The 16,111-nt window shown below is 36.9% G+C and overlaps 1 protein-coding gene across 4 annotated transcripts in view; it reads left to right on the forward strand.

The window, feature by feature from the left end:
* Positions 1-16,111, forward strand: part of chico (insulin receptor substrate 1 chico) — a 172,665-nt gene that overhangs the window by 116,432 nt on the left and 40,122 nt on the right. For 2 of the 4 annotated variants that reach the window (XM_068302383.1, XM_068302385.1), the window contains exons 7-8: positions 2,373-2,458; positions 2,521-2,704. The exons of 1 other annotated variant lie outside the window; for it this stretch is intronic. In XM_068302383.1, the coding sequence (XP_068158484.1) occupies positions 2,373-2,458; positions 2,521-2,704 (270 nt within the window). Of the gene's footprint in view, positions 1-2,372; positions 2,459-2,520; positions 2,705-2,780; positions 2,885-16,111 lie in introns of those variants that run through there. One more of the 4 variants, XM_068302386.1, reaches the window with a different exon arrangement.

Raw genomic sequence — 16,111 nt, forward strand, 5'->3', positions numbered from 1 at the left:
GTCCTTGACAATAATAGTTTTACATGTTCAAAATTTGTTTTCTGTAACTCAATTCATCAATACACAAACGAATCAATTTTACTCTTTTTACTACAATTCTTCCCTCTTTCCCTAAGCAAAGCAACGCACTCATACACATACAGTTTATGTAGCGTTGCATCTGTGTGTATGCATGTGCTCTGTTGATTTCATAATGACGTGGTAGGCAGCAAGCTGAACCGATTTATATTGACTGTAACTTGTGTTATATTTATCCGATCAGATTCAAATTGGAATCTGACTTTTTATATCTAATACTATCATCGTAGAAAATTTCATGGGGATACTCCAATTTTTATAAAAATGTTTCTTCTAGAGCTATATGATATAGTGGTCCGATCCTGACCACCCGGGTAATAAAAAGCCCACAAAAAAAATTTAATCGTGATAGCTCTTAAGATGGCTGAGTAATATCTTTTTATACCCTTGCAGAGGGTATTATAAAATTGATCAGATGTTTGTAACGCACAGAAGGAGACGTTTCCGACCCCATAAAGTATATATATTCTTAATCAGCTTGAGAAGCTGAGTTGATATAGCCATGTCCGTCTGTCCGTCCGTCTGTGCGTACGCGTTTTACTCAGCCGTCTTAAGAGCTATCGGGTTGAAATTTTGTTTCGGGAGTTTTTATTACCCGGCAAAAATAAAGTATGAAAACCATAAGGATCGGACCACTATATCATATAGCTCTAGAAGAACTAGAAGAAACATTTTCATAAAAATCGAGTATGCTATGAAATTTACATATGTGATAATATGAGAGTAAAATTGTTTTGTTTGTATATTGATGAATTGAGTTGCAGAAAACAAATTTTGAACATGTAAAATTATTATTACCAAGGACTGCAAGGGTATACAAACTTCGGCATAGCCGATGTTAGCTTCTTTGATCAAGAATATATGGGGGTCGGAAATTCTATGCGTTACAAACGTCTGACCAATTTTATTATACCCTCTGTAAGGCTGATGTCAGAGTGGCCGCGATAAGCGATGAGATGCTACAAGCGATGGCATGGCAGAGTGAAAGCTTTCCGCAAAGCGAGAAACCTAGCGAGGGTTCTAATTTTAGTCTCAGTTTCAATCATCGTCGTCATGGATTCAGACGAAGAATTTTTTGCGTCAGCAGCAGTGATAAATGTTGTAATGAAAAAAACCACCGGGATCCATCCACTGAATAGAAACCGTTTAAAAGGAGAGTTTAATAGTTTGTATAAAAATTTAGGCAGTATCCTGACAAATTTTTCAATTATACTCGAATGTCGATCAATACATTCGATCATATTTTGGTACTTGGAGACTTATCTCAATCTCTTTCCAATTCTTTTCAACCACCAGCCGATTGTGGTAATTTTTACATTTTTGGTCCCACAAAACAGAACGACAAAAAATTTCCGTTATTAAGTCCTCAACATTTATGCGCGCACTCGAACTCATTTTAGCAATTGCTTCGTTGGACTGTTTAATTGCATTTGAAAGCAAATACACAAAAATATAAAGTGTTTGCATCAAACTGTTATTAAAGCTTGAGTTGCGCACAAAACATTTTTCAACCAAAAACCAACTATTTTTTAAGCTCAGAACACAACGAAAACACACGTATAACAACAGTTGGATGAAGCGATAAAGCGAGAAAGCGATTCAGAATCGCTTAAAAAATCGTATAAAAATTAATTAACAGATAATTTACAAAAACGGTGTAAAAATGTGGTTTTTATGGGCTTTAGTCTCTTTGAGACAAAATTGACTTGGGACTCGCTGTATACGAGTTGGTCCAATGTACAACGACGTTGGCTGTTACAGTGCTGTATTTGTTTCCTGTAATTTTCAAGCGAAAGCTGCAAATGCCGTGGTTGCTATCTGAGTGCCTGTTTTCAAATTGTGTTGTGATTTTTATCGCGTTTGATACACTCTTTCCATGCTGCTAATTTTGTTTGTGTTTTGATTTCTCACAGTATACACAGCACTTTTTTTTTTGATTGAGTTTTTCGATGTTGCGATTTAAATATAGCAGATCAGTTGTGTTAAACATTAATACATTATCATATCGTATTATCTTTCAATCGCTTTGAAAATAATAAAATTATACCAGATATTCAGACAGACGGTCCAACATGGCTATATAAACTTGACTTGACATTCTGCAAATACGTATGTTAAATGTTTGATGTTCTCCTCCTATGCGTAGCACACTTGTAACTAATAACAATCTCTTTTTGCAAAGGAAACAATACTGGTTATTTAATACATACATTATTTTCTTTTGTTTGCATCTATGCGAAACTGGCCTTATAAAATGCATATTAATTAATTGTATTTTCCAATATTTTTGACAGCACTCGGGCATCAAAAGGCATTATTCTTGAGGAAAATTCTGATGATTTTACTATTGGTGATCTTTATAAAATAAATGGACAGAATGGTATCTTGCAAACATCTTAACCAAAAGATAAATTAATTCTTAACTTATAATATTTATTGTAGAGAATACTGGCAATTATATACCAATGACACCTCTTAAGCCAGGTGAAATACAGAACGCAAAGAAAATCCCAAAGTTGAACTGTTTCAGGTCCCAAAATATGGAAAAAAGCAGCACGCAATATATTTTTCCCGAGCATGCGTTTGAGAAATTTGGAAAGGAATTTGATACAGATTCCGGTAATCAGTAAGTATATCGTGACATACAAAAAAAAAATATTTTTGTAAGTTTTGAATAATTTATTGCTGTTTTTTTCTGTAAGAGCGAATGCCCGTGGGTCAGAAGTGTGCAACGCATTGAAGGAAGCATTTTGATCAGCATGACGGGACGAGTTCATATAGCCATGTCCGTCCGTCCGTCTGTTGTATATGCAGATTCAGCCGAATTTGAAAGCAATCGCGTTAAAAGTAACGAAGTTCGACAAAGTCTCTGTTTTCGACCGATCATTCCTATGGGAGCTATATGATATAGTCACCCGATCTTGATCAAGTTTGGCACAGTAGTGCCTGAGTTTGCGTTGATCCAGACGGACGGACGGACGGACGGACATGGCTATTTGAACTCGTCCCGTCGTGCTGATTAAGAATATATATACTTTGACTTTCTGACCAAAATTAATATACCCTTTTTGCACGGGCATAATAAAATCAGTCTTTGTCGATACATATCAAAAATTTTTATACTATGCACCCGTAAATAGTGAAATTTTATATTAAAGTCGACAAAATGTGTGTATATATATAATTTTGATCAGGATAAACAGCCGAGCCATATCCGTCCGTATGATCACCCAGATATCGAAGACTATAAGAGATAGAACCACCAAATTCGGTATATATGTACATAGATAAATAGTATGTAAATATATCAAGTTAGTTGGAATTTCGGCCACGCACCCAAAATTTATATAAAACTGTTTTTCTAAAAAAATATAAAAGCTGGTATTAAATTTTGTAACTATACTAAATAGTAGGCTGGCAGGGTTCGTTTGATTAAAAATTTGGCATAAAAGTGATTTTCTTAAAAGCTAATAAAGTTAGAGTCACCAAATTTGTAATGTAATCTATGTATATGTAATCTATTTTACCTCTCTCAATTTTTTGACTATCGTTATCAAATTCGGCACACAAGTTAGTCTTGTCCATTTCTACCAACTTATCAGATTTGATAAAAATCGTATTACAAACACGGAGAATATTCGTATAAACGAGATTTACTATGCGGTCGAAAGGTCGGAGTTATACTATAACTCACTTGAACTTAGAAATTAATTTCCAAATTACTGACGTTTTTAAATTTTGCTCCAAGAGATGTTAGGTAATTTAATTTTTATTTTTTGCGAACTTGACATAAAAAAAATTAATGCTGAATGAAAATAAAAAAAATATTAGTATGGTGTTACGCCTCCTGTAGCCTTTAATCTTGAAATACACTTGATCAGCACGACGAAAAGAGTTTAAATAGCCATGTCCCTCCGTCCGTCTGGATGGACCCGATCTTCCATACAAACGGCAAAGTCACAAACAGTGACTTTCCTCAATAACTTTGATTTTTCATAAGATATTTTCGTAAAATTCAGTAGGAAACTACATTGCTATCTATACCGATTACTATATTAAAATAAAATAAATTTATCATTAAACTTCTTAAATTTATAAACATGCTTATTTCAGCCCATTAAAATGGAAAAAAGCTTAGGTACAATTAAACAAACATCAAACAAAATTTTTCAAATGAAATAAGTAACTGGGACAAATTTTTAATTTGTGGCCTAATTTTAAAATTAATGAAGTAAGAAAGTCAACTAGCAGACTTGGGAATACCACACACCAGGTGAAACAAATATTTCAAATTTCGAAAACCAATGTCTAGTAAATTGTTTTAACATGCCTTATACCATGTGCTATCTCGCTCACTCTACAAACACACGAGCACTCTAGCGCCGCCCTTAGCCAACGGTCAATTCTGCCCTTATGGATCGCGTAGTTAAATAAGTTCTTACGCATATTTTGCATGTTTCTAGTCCGATTTCAACAAAACTTGGTAGTTTGGTAGAAATATATAAGATTAATTGTTCTGCAGAATTAGATTGCGATAGTCAAAAAATTGCAGCTGGCAATCAAGTTTTTCTAAATTATGGAGGCGGAAATGGGCGTGGCAAAATAATAAAGTATACAAATCCTGCGCGCATACTAAAAAAATCTACATTTTAATTTTGGTGACTTAAGCTTTGTTAGTTTAAGCTTTGTTTCATTTTTGGGGGGCGAAAGTGGGCGTGTCAAAATTTTTAAATAGTCAATATCTGCGCTTCAATTAACTCTATACATTTACATACTACACGCGTATACATACCATGGTGGCTCTAGCTCTTATAGCCTCCGAGATCTGCGTGTTCATACAGACGGACGGACGGACGAATGGACTGACGGACATGGCTAGATCGACTCGGTTGTTGATCCTGATCAAGAATATACATATATACTTTATAGGGTTGAAGAAGCTTCCTTTTGCCTGTTACATACATTTTGGCGACTTTAATATACCATTTCACCTTATGGGTGTATGGTATAAAAATAAAAACCAACTGAAACATTCTTAAACGATTGAATATGGGAGCTATATGATATAGTCGCCCGATCTTGATAAAATTTGGCACAGTCATTAACAGATATATTAAACTAACAAATGTTTCATTTGAAAGCAATCGCGTAAAAGTAACGAAGTTATTTACAAAAGTCAGTGTTTTCGACCAATCGTTCCTATGGGAGCTATATGATATAGTCGCCCGACTTCGATCAAATTTGGCACAGTAGTTTATAGGCGTAATAAACTCTCTAATATTATATTTCACGATAATAGCACAGAAAATAACGAAGTTATTGAGAAAAGGGACTGTTCGTGACTTTAGGGTTTGTATGGAAGCTATATGATATACAGTATAAGTTAATAATTTCGTTGCTTTCCAATTTATTTAGGTTATTTATTTAGTTAGGTTAATTTATAAGTATTAGACATCTACCGCTTTAGCATTGCGTGTAGTGCCTTTTGAGTTCTTTTTGATACTGCTTTCGCACACGTGGGTGCGGGCTTCAAGCCTATCGAGCTCAAGCTGCTATCAGCTGCAATATACAAGCTTTGTGGGACCAAAGCCTCGAGTGATAACTGTAGAGCTGGATATCACCTGCGAGCTGCGCAAGCTTTGAAGTCTTAAAGCTATATATGATAACTAATTCCCCCTCAATCGGGGACGTCCTCGGTGCCGCAAAAGATGATTAACTTCTCTCCGAGATTGGCCACAAGTGTTTGCGCATAGCTGTGCACATGTGAGTTTTAGGCAGTTTGGTTGAAGCGTTGGTCCAGTAATTCAGGCAATACGCTATCGATTTTGATTTTTGTTGGACTATGGATAATCTTCTACAAAGTGGCTTAAATAATTTTACAAACTAACAAAATTCGTATGAATATAACGATGTGAACTGCTCAACCAGCATGAATTTTTGTTTATCTTTTTTCCTCTTTTCTTTTACTTTTACTCTTTATTTTTCATTCATTTCATTATTTTTTCTCATTTCCTTTTTAGTTTTTTCTCTATAGTGGCTTGCAATATTATGTCTGTTGTGTCCTGGATTCCTCTTTCTAGCTTTAGGCATCTGCCTATTTCGCTCAAGGTGCTGTGAAACCTCTCAACCTGCCCGTTCGAAGAACTATGATCGTGAAAACAGAACACAATAGTATCAGAGTTCAAAGAGCGTTCGTTATCACAATAAATTGTTTTTGTTCGAGGGAATACATTTAACAGCTGTAGAAGGTGTATTTTTACATCCAAAATTGTACGAGAAGCTATCTTTTGTACTATTGCGAATTTAGATAACTTATCCACACATGTCAGAAAATAAGTTGAGTCCGTAGAGAAGATGTCAACATGCAAAAGTTCCCCGACATAAGTTGGAATAGGAGTCTCGCATACCGGGTGTCTCGTTGGATGTCTAGCATACTTGCCCTTCGAACAAATCTTGCAATTTAACGCAACTTCTTTTGCCTTTTTTTCCATTCTAGGAAAAAAATAATCGCGAAGAATTTGTTTGATGTTTTTTTGAGAAGATCTATGAGCTCTATTACGTTCTTGATTAATAATTTCTAGTTGTTCGTTTGGGTTAGCAATATCGGTTACCATTACTTCAGTGTGTCGGAAAACTGTCTTAGGAAAAATCTCCACCAAACGATGCTAATTTTGCCAAGCACAGACAATTCACACTTAATTGCGTTAACTACACCTAACTTCACGCAATCCTGTACAGTGTTAATTAAGTTTTGAAAATCAGTAAATACGATCATATGTCTTAATTTCTTGCCAAACAAAATAGTGTTTTTTTTAGAGTGAGATTTTCCATGTTCGAGAATTATTTGGTTGGCGTAACAGTTGACCGGTCTAGTAACGGATTCTATAGTATTTGAATACGACTCCTCACTATGAATTGTTGCAGCGTCCGAATTTTGATCTTCCTCAGTATAATTTAAATACTGGCGAGACAAAGCATCCGCAACCAAATTATACTTGCCGGGTTTATAGAGAAGTGTTGCATCGAATTCTTCAATAATCGCGTTCCATCTTTGGATTTTAGAATTCGGATTTCGATCCGATATGGCGTAAGTAAGAGGCTTATGATCCGTATAAATCTTAAGACCTTTTACACCGTAAAGGTAATTTCTTAATGATCTGAGAGCCCAAACAATTGCGAGCAACTCTCTCTCGTTGGTCGCATAATGCTCCTCCGCTTTTTGTAGGATTCTCAAGATCATCGTGATGGGCCGGCCATCTTGGGATAAAACTGCTCCCAAGGCATTTGAAGAAGCGTCGGTCGTAAGATCGAATGGCTTTCGAAAATTTGGATATGAGAGCATTACCTCCTCTGAGATCAAAATCTGTTTTAATTTACTGAACGCCTCGCGCTGATTCTCGTCTAATGAAATTACTATTTTTTTTGACTGCGACGCTGGAACACTGCCGTTTTCGCCTCTCCGAATATCTGTTAAGGGTTTAGCTATTTTTGAGTAATCCCTTATAAATCGTCTATAGTATCCGGATAAGCCCAAGAAGGAGCGAAGCGATTTTAGGGTGCGTGGTTCCGGAAAAGCTTTGATTGCTTCCACTTTCTTGGGACAGGTTTTAATCCCACTGCGACTGACTATAAATCCCAAATACTCAACTTCTTCTTCAAAAAATTTAGATTTTTCAAGGGATACTCTCATATTTGAGGTAAAAAGGCTTGATAAAATTAACTCTACATGTTTAAGATGTTCCTCCATTGTTTTTGAAAAAATGATAACGTCATCCATATAAACAAAGCAATATTTCCCGATGTGTTCCCGCAAAACATCATCGATGGCCCTTCGAAATACACTGGGGGCGTTTTTGAGTCCGAAAGGAAGGCGACAAAATTCAAATTTTCCACCGCTAATAGAAAAAGCTGTTTTTTCTCGATCCCGCTCTGCTAGCTCGATTTGGTGAAATCCAGATTTTAGATCAAGTGTTGAAAAATAATTAGAACCGCCCAGATTGGATACAATGACTTCAATGTTTGGAATAGGATACGAATCCTCGATTGTTTTTGCATTTAATTTTTTAAAATCTGTAACCAACCGTTTCTTCCTAATTCCGTTTTCATCGTATCCTTTCTTATCGACAACCAATATAGGATTGTTGTATGGGGATCTCGATGGGATTATTAGGCCGTGGAGCAGTAATTGTATTTCAGTATTGACAAACTCATAGGGTACGGGTATAATTTAGAATGTGTTGGCTCTTCATCTCTTGTTCGTATTGTTGCAACAAAAAAAGCTTTCTGCTCTCTGACGTGACGGTCGTGTTTTTGCATAGCTCCTGAGTTTTTATTAATATTTATTGTTTTTTCTCAATTTTTAATTGTGCTTAGTTTGTTTAAGCTTTCGTTGGTGTTGTTCGCTTGACTCCCTTGTGTTCTATTTCCATAATTCGCCAAATTAATCAGTTTAAACAGTTTTTGTTAGTGATTAGTGTTTGGTGCATTTACATATTTTTTTATTTTTTTTTTCTTTTGTCATTGCTTCTGCAGTTGCTCCCCTCATCGCCCCCATCATACTATCAGTGCTAGTGGCTTTGTTGTTCTCTCTGCTTTGTGCTTGTGCTCAGCTTCTCTCCCGCGTAATCACTTTTGTAAGGCCGCCTCTCAAAGCACGGCTTATAACTGTTCTTGCACTCTCTGTTGTGCTGTGCACTCTAGCTGTCTCTTTGTTTTATTTGTAATTACTGATTATTTATCAATAATAATCTTTGTGCTTTGAATTTAATATTCTATTATATTATATTTCTATATATTCTTATATATATATATTTTTTTTGCCTTTCTTTCGGCTTTTCAATGGCTTGTTGTCTACGTAATTGCAAATATTCTGATCGTTTTGATGATCAGTATAGAGCAATATCTTGTTGGCTCTGCGATAATCTTATTCACTTAAAATGTGCTGGCCTCAATGGCCGCGACTACGACAAATTTTCTGGTTTGTCTGTGTCTAAGCCTGAGCTTGGCTTAATGCGCTGGACTTGCCCATCTTGTGCCAGCCAGCAGCTTGATTTTAGCCGTATGTATAGGGATCTTCGTTTAAGGTTTCTTTCTTTAAACAAACTGGCCAAACAGCTGTCAAACGAGTGTGACTCTAGCGTTCAATTATTGTCGCAATTCAAGTTTGTTCCACCTTCTGAGAAATTGCACAAGAAATGTACCCTTGAGTTGCCTCGTAAGCAGTCGCCAGCTCTCTCTATTACTTCCTCTCCGATTTTACTTTCGCCTACACCATCTTCTTGTCCCTCTTTATGCTCTTCTTTTCAGATTGAAGTACCCATTACAAGCCCTGGTGTACCTCAATCTATCCCTCACGGGAACTCTGATCAATCACAGGATCATGCTGGCTTTCAATCACTTGCGGATCCCAATGCTCCGCCGCCTCCACTAACTGTAGTGCCTCATCGCAAACAATTATTTATCTCTAGGCTTGCTCCAGATACTTCTGAGTCGTCTGTAGCAGCTTACATTGGTAATATTTGCCCTGCTAAGGTTTTAATTCAAAAGTTTAAGTTTTGTAGGCCTCGCGAAATCTCCTCTTTTAAAATTACAGTACCAAATGAGTATTTCTCAGCTATGGTTGACCCTAATTTTTGGACAGAGGGCCTAGTTGTACACGAGTTCGCGACCAATAAGCGCTCCCGTCCGTTGCCTGTCCACCTTCCTAATTTATCTTCTGCTTCAAAAAACTAATAACGTCTAGTCTTTGCATTCATTATCAAAATGTAAGAGGACTTCTTACCAAGCTCTCGAACCTGTTCTCTGATAGCCAAACCTTTTCGGCTGACATATTTCTCTGAAACTTGGCTTAACTCCTCTGTTTTAGATAATGAAATTCTTTCTAATAACTTTATTTCTTATAGGCTTGATCGTGTTGGTCGTCGTGGCGGTGGAGTACTCATTGCTGTCAACTCGAATCTGTCTTCAAGTGTGGTGCCGATTGATTTTCCCTTAGGTGTTGAGTTTATTTGCGTCGACGTTACATGTTCTAACTTTAGCCTATACATCTCTTGTTCATATATTCCTCCAGCTTCTGATATCATGATCTACGTGCACCATGCTGATGCTTTACGAACTATTTTTGGTCGTCTTAAAGATCGTGATGTTCTTATAGTTTTAGGTGATTTTAACTTGCCTAATATTTCTTGGCTTGTTGATGATAATCTATCTTTCTTAATTCCTTCATCTCAACATGTTTTTCTTGATAGCCTACTTGAATGTCCACTATATCAGTTGAATTCTTTCCTTAACTGTTCTAAAAGAATCCTTGATCTTGTTTTTGTCTCTGATCCCACTGTTAGTGCTGTATCGCAAACACAGCCACTAGTGAAACCTGAAGATCCTTATCATCCTACCATTGAAGTTACTATTTCTTACAATTCCGTTACTAATTTATTTAAAAACATCTCAAATTCTCGTCGTAGATGTTTTCGTAAAACAAATTTCAATCTTCTTAACAGCCTTATTTTCTCTTTTGATTGGTCGTTTCTATTTGAGTGCTGCGATATAGATTGTGCAGTGAAGTTTCCAGCTCGCCAGTCTGGACACGTAGGCTCTCTAATCTTCGTAACAGTAAATCGAGATATTTTAAAAGATTTAAAAAAAACTTATTCGCGACTTGACTATGCAAATTATTGTATAGCCAAATCTCAATTTTGTCTTTTAAATACTCAATGCTACAACAATTATCTCGTTCGCTGTAATGCTGAATTTTATAATAACCCCAAAAGATTTTACAACTTTGTCAATTCCAAAAGACGCTCTAATGTACTACCTTCCACCTTCAGACTTAACGACCAGTCTGCTAATAATGATTTAGATATTGCAGATCTGTTTGCTAAATTTTTTCAGTCGACATATTCTACTACTGTTTCGGATCCCACACCCTATCCCTTTTCAATCCCACATTTAAATTGTATGTTTTTTCACATTATTACTGAAGACTGTATTCTCTCTAGCTTGTCATCTATGAAGTCTTCCTTCGTTCCCGGGCCTGATAATATACCTAGTTGCATCCTTAAAATGTGTTCGATTTCCCTATCTAAGCCTTTAGCTCAGTTATTCTTTATATCGAGTGAGACTTGTAGATTTCCTGATATTTGGAAGGAGTCTTTTATTATTCCGTTTTTTAAAAAGGGTAGCAAATCGGATGTTTCCAACTACCGTGGCATTGCCAAACTTTCGGCAATACCTAAACTGTTTGAGAAAATTATTACGTCTTCCCTTCAATATCTATCCAGATCCACTATTTCTCCTTGCCAGCATGGTTTCATGAAAGGTCGTTCGTCGCTTACCAACCTTTTAGAATTGACTACCCTTGTACACCATGGCTTCCGTAAAAAGTGTCAAACTGATGTTATTTATACTGACTTCAGTAAGGCTTTTGATACGGTTGATCATTCTTTGCTTCTCGCGAAACTTAACATCATGGGTTTTTCACCAAAATTATTGGGTTGGTTAAAGTCGTATCTTATTGGCAGAACCCAAAAGGTGTCTTTTCGTTCCTCGATATCTAAAACTGTTCGAGTTACGTCAGGTGTACCCCAAGGCAGTCATCTGGGCCCACTATTATTTACATTGTTTATAAATGATTTGCCTTTGGCCTTGGCTCATTCACGCGTGCTCATGTTTGCGGATGACGTCAAGATTTGTTATTCCTATAATGAACCTTCTTTCCAACAGTACTTGCAATCAGATCTCGATGCGTTCTGTGATTGGTGCCACGTTAATAAATTACACCTTAATGCCTCTAAGTGTTCTTTTATGACTTTCAGTCGTTTGTCTCCGCTCCTAGCTCATTACTCTATTAAGTCTGTTCTGTTAGATTGTGTTCCATCATTCAAAGACTTAGGCGTTATGTTTGACCCTAAACTTTCATTTAATGTTCATATTTCTTCAATTGTCAACAGAGCAAGCAGCCTTCTCGGCTTCATTAAACGTTGGGCCAAAGAATTTAATGATCCCTATGTAACAAAGGTTTTATACACTTCGTTAGTTCGCCCTACTCTAGAATATTGCTCGCCAGTGTGGAACCCGCAATATGATGTTCACCAGCGTAGTATTGAATCGATACAGAAGCAATTCCTTAAGTTTGCGCTCGCGGTCTAAATTGGGACCCGGGTCTTCGCCTACCTTCTTATTCCGACAGACTTCTTCTTATTAATCTTCCTTCACTTTATAACCTTAGGCTTGTTTTTGGCATTCTCTTTCTCCATAAACTAGTCAACGGCGATGTCATTTCTACCAATTTACTAGATACGCTGTATTTTTGTGTTCCCTCACGTCGGACCAGAAACTTTTTTCCTATTCACCTTAGTAGATGTCTGACTAACTACTCTCTTCACGAACCTCTTCGTGTTCTTTGCCAATCTGTTAACAACCTTTCTCACCTTATCTCTCCTCATCTTTCTGTCACTTCTCTTCGCGCTATACTTTTTAATCATCTACAGCGAAACCAATGAAGATATTCTGGACTTGGATTGGCTGCAACTCATCCCTGACCACATTGGCTGTGAATCGGGGCATAGCTGGCACCTTGTGCAAATAAAACACCTCCACCGTGTCGGGGATGTTTAGTTGTGTATAAAGCTAAGCTACCTTCTTCATTTAATTACTATCTGTCTTTAGCTAAAATAAATAAATATTAGTATTGTAGGGAAGCTTCTCATTAGGATCGGCGAAGACCCCGAATTTTCGCTTTATCATTTTATGAAAAGGTTCCTTTATGGCAGAAGTCACTGCCTCAGCTTGTAACTGTAAATGACTCACATCTTGGCCTACCAAAAACTGAATAAGTTCACTGCCAGAATCATGAGTAAATAGATCAAGTCCTATAACACCATCGAAAGATGCCAAATTCAGGAGAATAAAAAAGTCTGAAGTTACACCGAACAAGTTAATTTTACAATTATGAGTTACAGAGTTAGTTCCATGAATGGATTTTACAGAAAATACTTTATCGACTAGCCGTATACCCTCTAGCATAGGTAATGGTTAGATATAGCTTCTCGATGCTCCCGTATCGATCAGCAACTTTATTTCTTTCCCCCTACATATCTACGTATCCATTGCAGGAGGGAACTACCCCAAAAAAATTAATCTCGTCATCTTCTATCCCTGCAACCTCTTGTTCTCCAAGCTCGTTGTATGCTGCTATTAACCCACTGCTGAGTTTCAGGGTTTTGTCTACCTGATTGGCCTCGGCCTAAGTGCGTGGTGTTTTGTCTGAAACGTGACATGGAAGCGTCAACATCCATTGGTTCGCCCAAAGATTGTACGACACCCGGCGTGCTGTTACTTTTTTGCGATACCCGGTTGTCAGTGACGGTCTTATTGGTCTGTGCTACAACATTGGCATCGCTACCTAAGTTTGGTTGTCTATTAGAAAAATATGGATTGCGATGACCTGGAGCTGAATCTCTTAAAGCGTCTCCTCTATACTTTTCCTTTATTGCATCATCCATATCTGTTTCATAGGTCATAATGGACTTTTTAGTTAACAGAGTCAATTTCTTTTCTATCTCATCATAAAATTCGAGAATTGTCGTTGTTCCCTGTCTTAAAGTAGACAGTTCCTGTTCGATTAGGTAAGCAGGTCGCTTATCCGAGTAAGTAAAGTCCAGCCTAGCAATTATGGCATCAAAACTGAGCACTTTACTAAAAGAAGATAATACACCGTCAGCAGCACCTCTAATTTTATTTCTAATTATTGTTACCGCCCGAAAATGTCGTGGGCTTCCATCAAATTCTTTGAAAATCTCGTACACATTATGTGCCGCCTCTCGCCAAGACACATTTGACCCGGGTTGGCCGGAAAATTCGGGAAGAGTTTTCACAGCATCGAGCGTTTCCTCACATTTTATTCCAGGAACAATTTTCACTTTTTCCCACTTTTTCGCTGTCGGCTTATTAGTAATGCCGTTTATTTGATTTTTAATATTGTTTAATTCGTTTTCAAACTCTCTTCGAGTATTTTCAACTGCTTCCCCTACTAACAATCTAACCTGATCTGCATTCATTTTTAAGCTAATCTCGTTTAAATTTAGTTGTCCGAAAAAATATTCTAGTTCAAGCAAGGAAGAGTCGCACATGAAAAATTATAGTTCATGGTTTTTTTTTACAAAAAAAAATTTAAATGAAAATTAAAATAATTGTTGTAAAAAAAATTTTTTTTTTTTTTTTGCACGTGTTGGAGAAAATTCATACACTGTGAGCAGAAAACTTACAAAAAATTTGATGAATTTTAATTTCTTTATTCAGTTTTGCGAAGATTTTTCCGTAGTTTCCAGTTTTCCGTTGTTACAGGTTTTTCCGTTGGTACAGGTTTTTCCGTTGGGCGCCAGTTAATAATTTCGTTGCTTTCCAATTTATTTAGGTTATTTATTTAGTTAGGTTAATTTATAAGTATTAGACATCTACCGCTTTAGCATTGCGTGTAGTGCCTTTTGAGTTCTTTTTGATACTGCTTTCGCACACGTGGGTGCGGGCTTCAAGCCTATCGAGCTCAAGCTGCTATCAGCTGCAATATACAAGCTTTGTGGGACCAAAGCCTCGAGTGATAACTGTAGAGCTGGATATCACCTGCGAGCTGCGCAAGCTTTGGAGTCTTAAAGCTTTATATGATAACTTATATGCAAGCCTACGTGCAAAATTCTGTAGCTCTTACGGTCTAGGAGGAGTTTGCGTTGATCCAGACGGACGGACGGACATGGCTATTTGAACTCGTCTCGTCGTGCTGATCAAGAATATATATACTTTGTATGGTCGGAGATGCTTCGTACTAAGCGTTGCACACTTCTGACCAACATTAATATGTATACCCTTTTTGCAAGGGTATAAAAACAATTTTCCACACAGTTAAAACTGAGAGTACAAACTTTGTATTTGTTGGAAAACTGTAAACGAGCAACTAGGCAAAAACTCTGGTTTCATGTTTTTTTTAATATAAAGCATACTATGATCACAGCAGGATTTGTGCACACGTCTCGTGTATATCAATAAAATAAATCAAAGAAGTTAAATTCGGCTATGCCAAGTTTTTATACCCTTACAGTCCTTGACAATAATAATTTTACATGTTCAAAAAAAAATTCAGCAATTCATCAATATACAAACAAAACAATTTTACTCTTCATACTACACAAATTCTTCTTCCCTCATTCCTTAAGCAAAGCAACGCACGCATACACATACAGTTTATGTAGTGTTGCGTCTGTGTGTATGCATGTGCTCTGTTAGTTTGATGATGACGTAGTAGGCAGCAAGCACTCTGCCGGCGGCGGTTGGACCGATTTATATTGACTGTAACTTGTGTTCTTTTTATCCGATCGGATTGAAATTTTGGAATCTGAGTTTTTATATCTAATACTATCATCGTAGAAAATTTCATGGGGATACTCCAATTTTTATGAAAATGTTTCTTTTAAAGCTATAAGCTTCTGAGTCGTCTGTAGCAGCTTACATTGGTAATATTTGCCCTGCTAAGGTTTTAATTCAAAAGTTTAAGTTTTGTAGGCCTCGCGAAATCTCCTCTTTTAAAATTACAGTACCAAATGAGTATTTCTCAGCTATGGTTGACCCTAATTTTTGGACAGAGGGCCTAGTTGTACACGAGTTCGCGACCAATAAGCGCTCCCGTCCGTTGCCTGTCCACCTTCCTAATTTATCTTCTGCTTCAAAAAACTAATAACGTCTAGTCTTTGCATTCATTATCAAAATGTAAGAGGGCTTCTTACCAAGCTCTCGAACCTGTTCTGTAATAGCCAAACCTTTTCGGCTGACATATTTCTCTGAAACTTGGCTTAACTCCTCTGTTTTAGATAATGAAATTCTTTCTAATAACTTTATTTCTTATAGGCTTGATCGTGTTGGTCGTCGTGGCGGTGGAGTACTCATTGCTGTCAACTCGAATCTGTCTTCAAGTGTGGTGCCGATTGATTTTCCCTTAGGTGTTGAGTTTATTTGCGTCGACGTTACATGTTCTAACTTTAGCCTA

Source organism: Drosophila tropicalis, unplaced genomic scaffold (assembly GCF_018151085.1).
Source record: "Drosophila tropicalis isolate 14030-0801.00 unplaced genomic scaffold, ASM1815108v1 contig_980, whole genome shotgun sequence".
Taxonomy (NCBI): Eukaryota; Metazoa; Arthropoda; class Insecta; order Diptera; family Drosophilidae; genus Drosophila; species Drosophila tropicalis.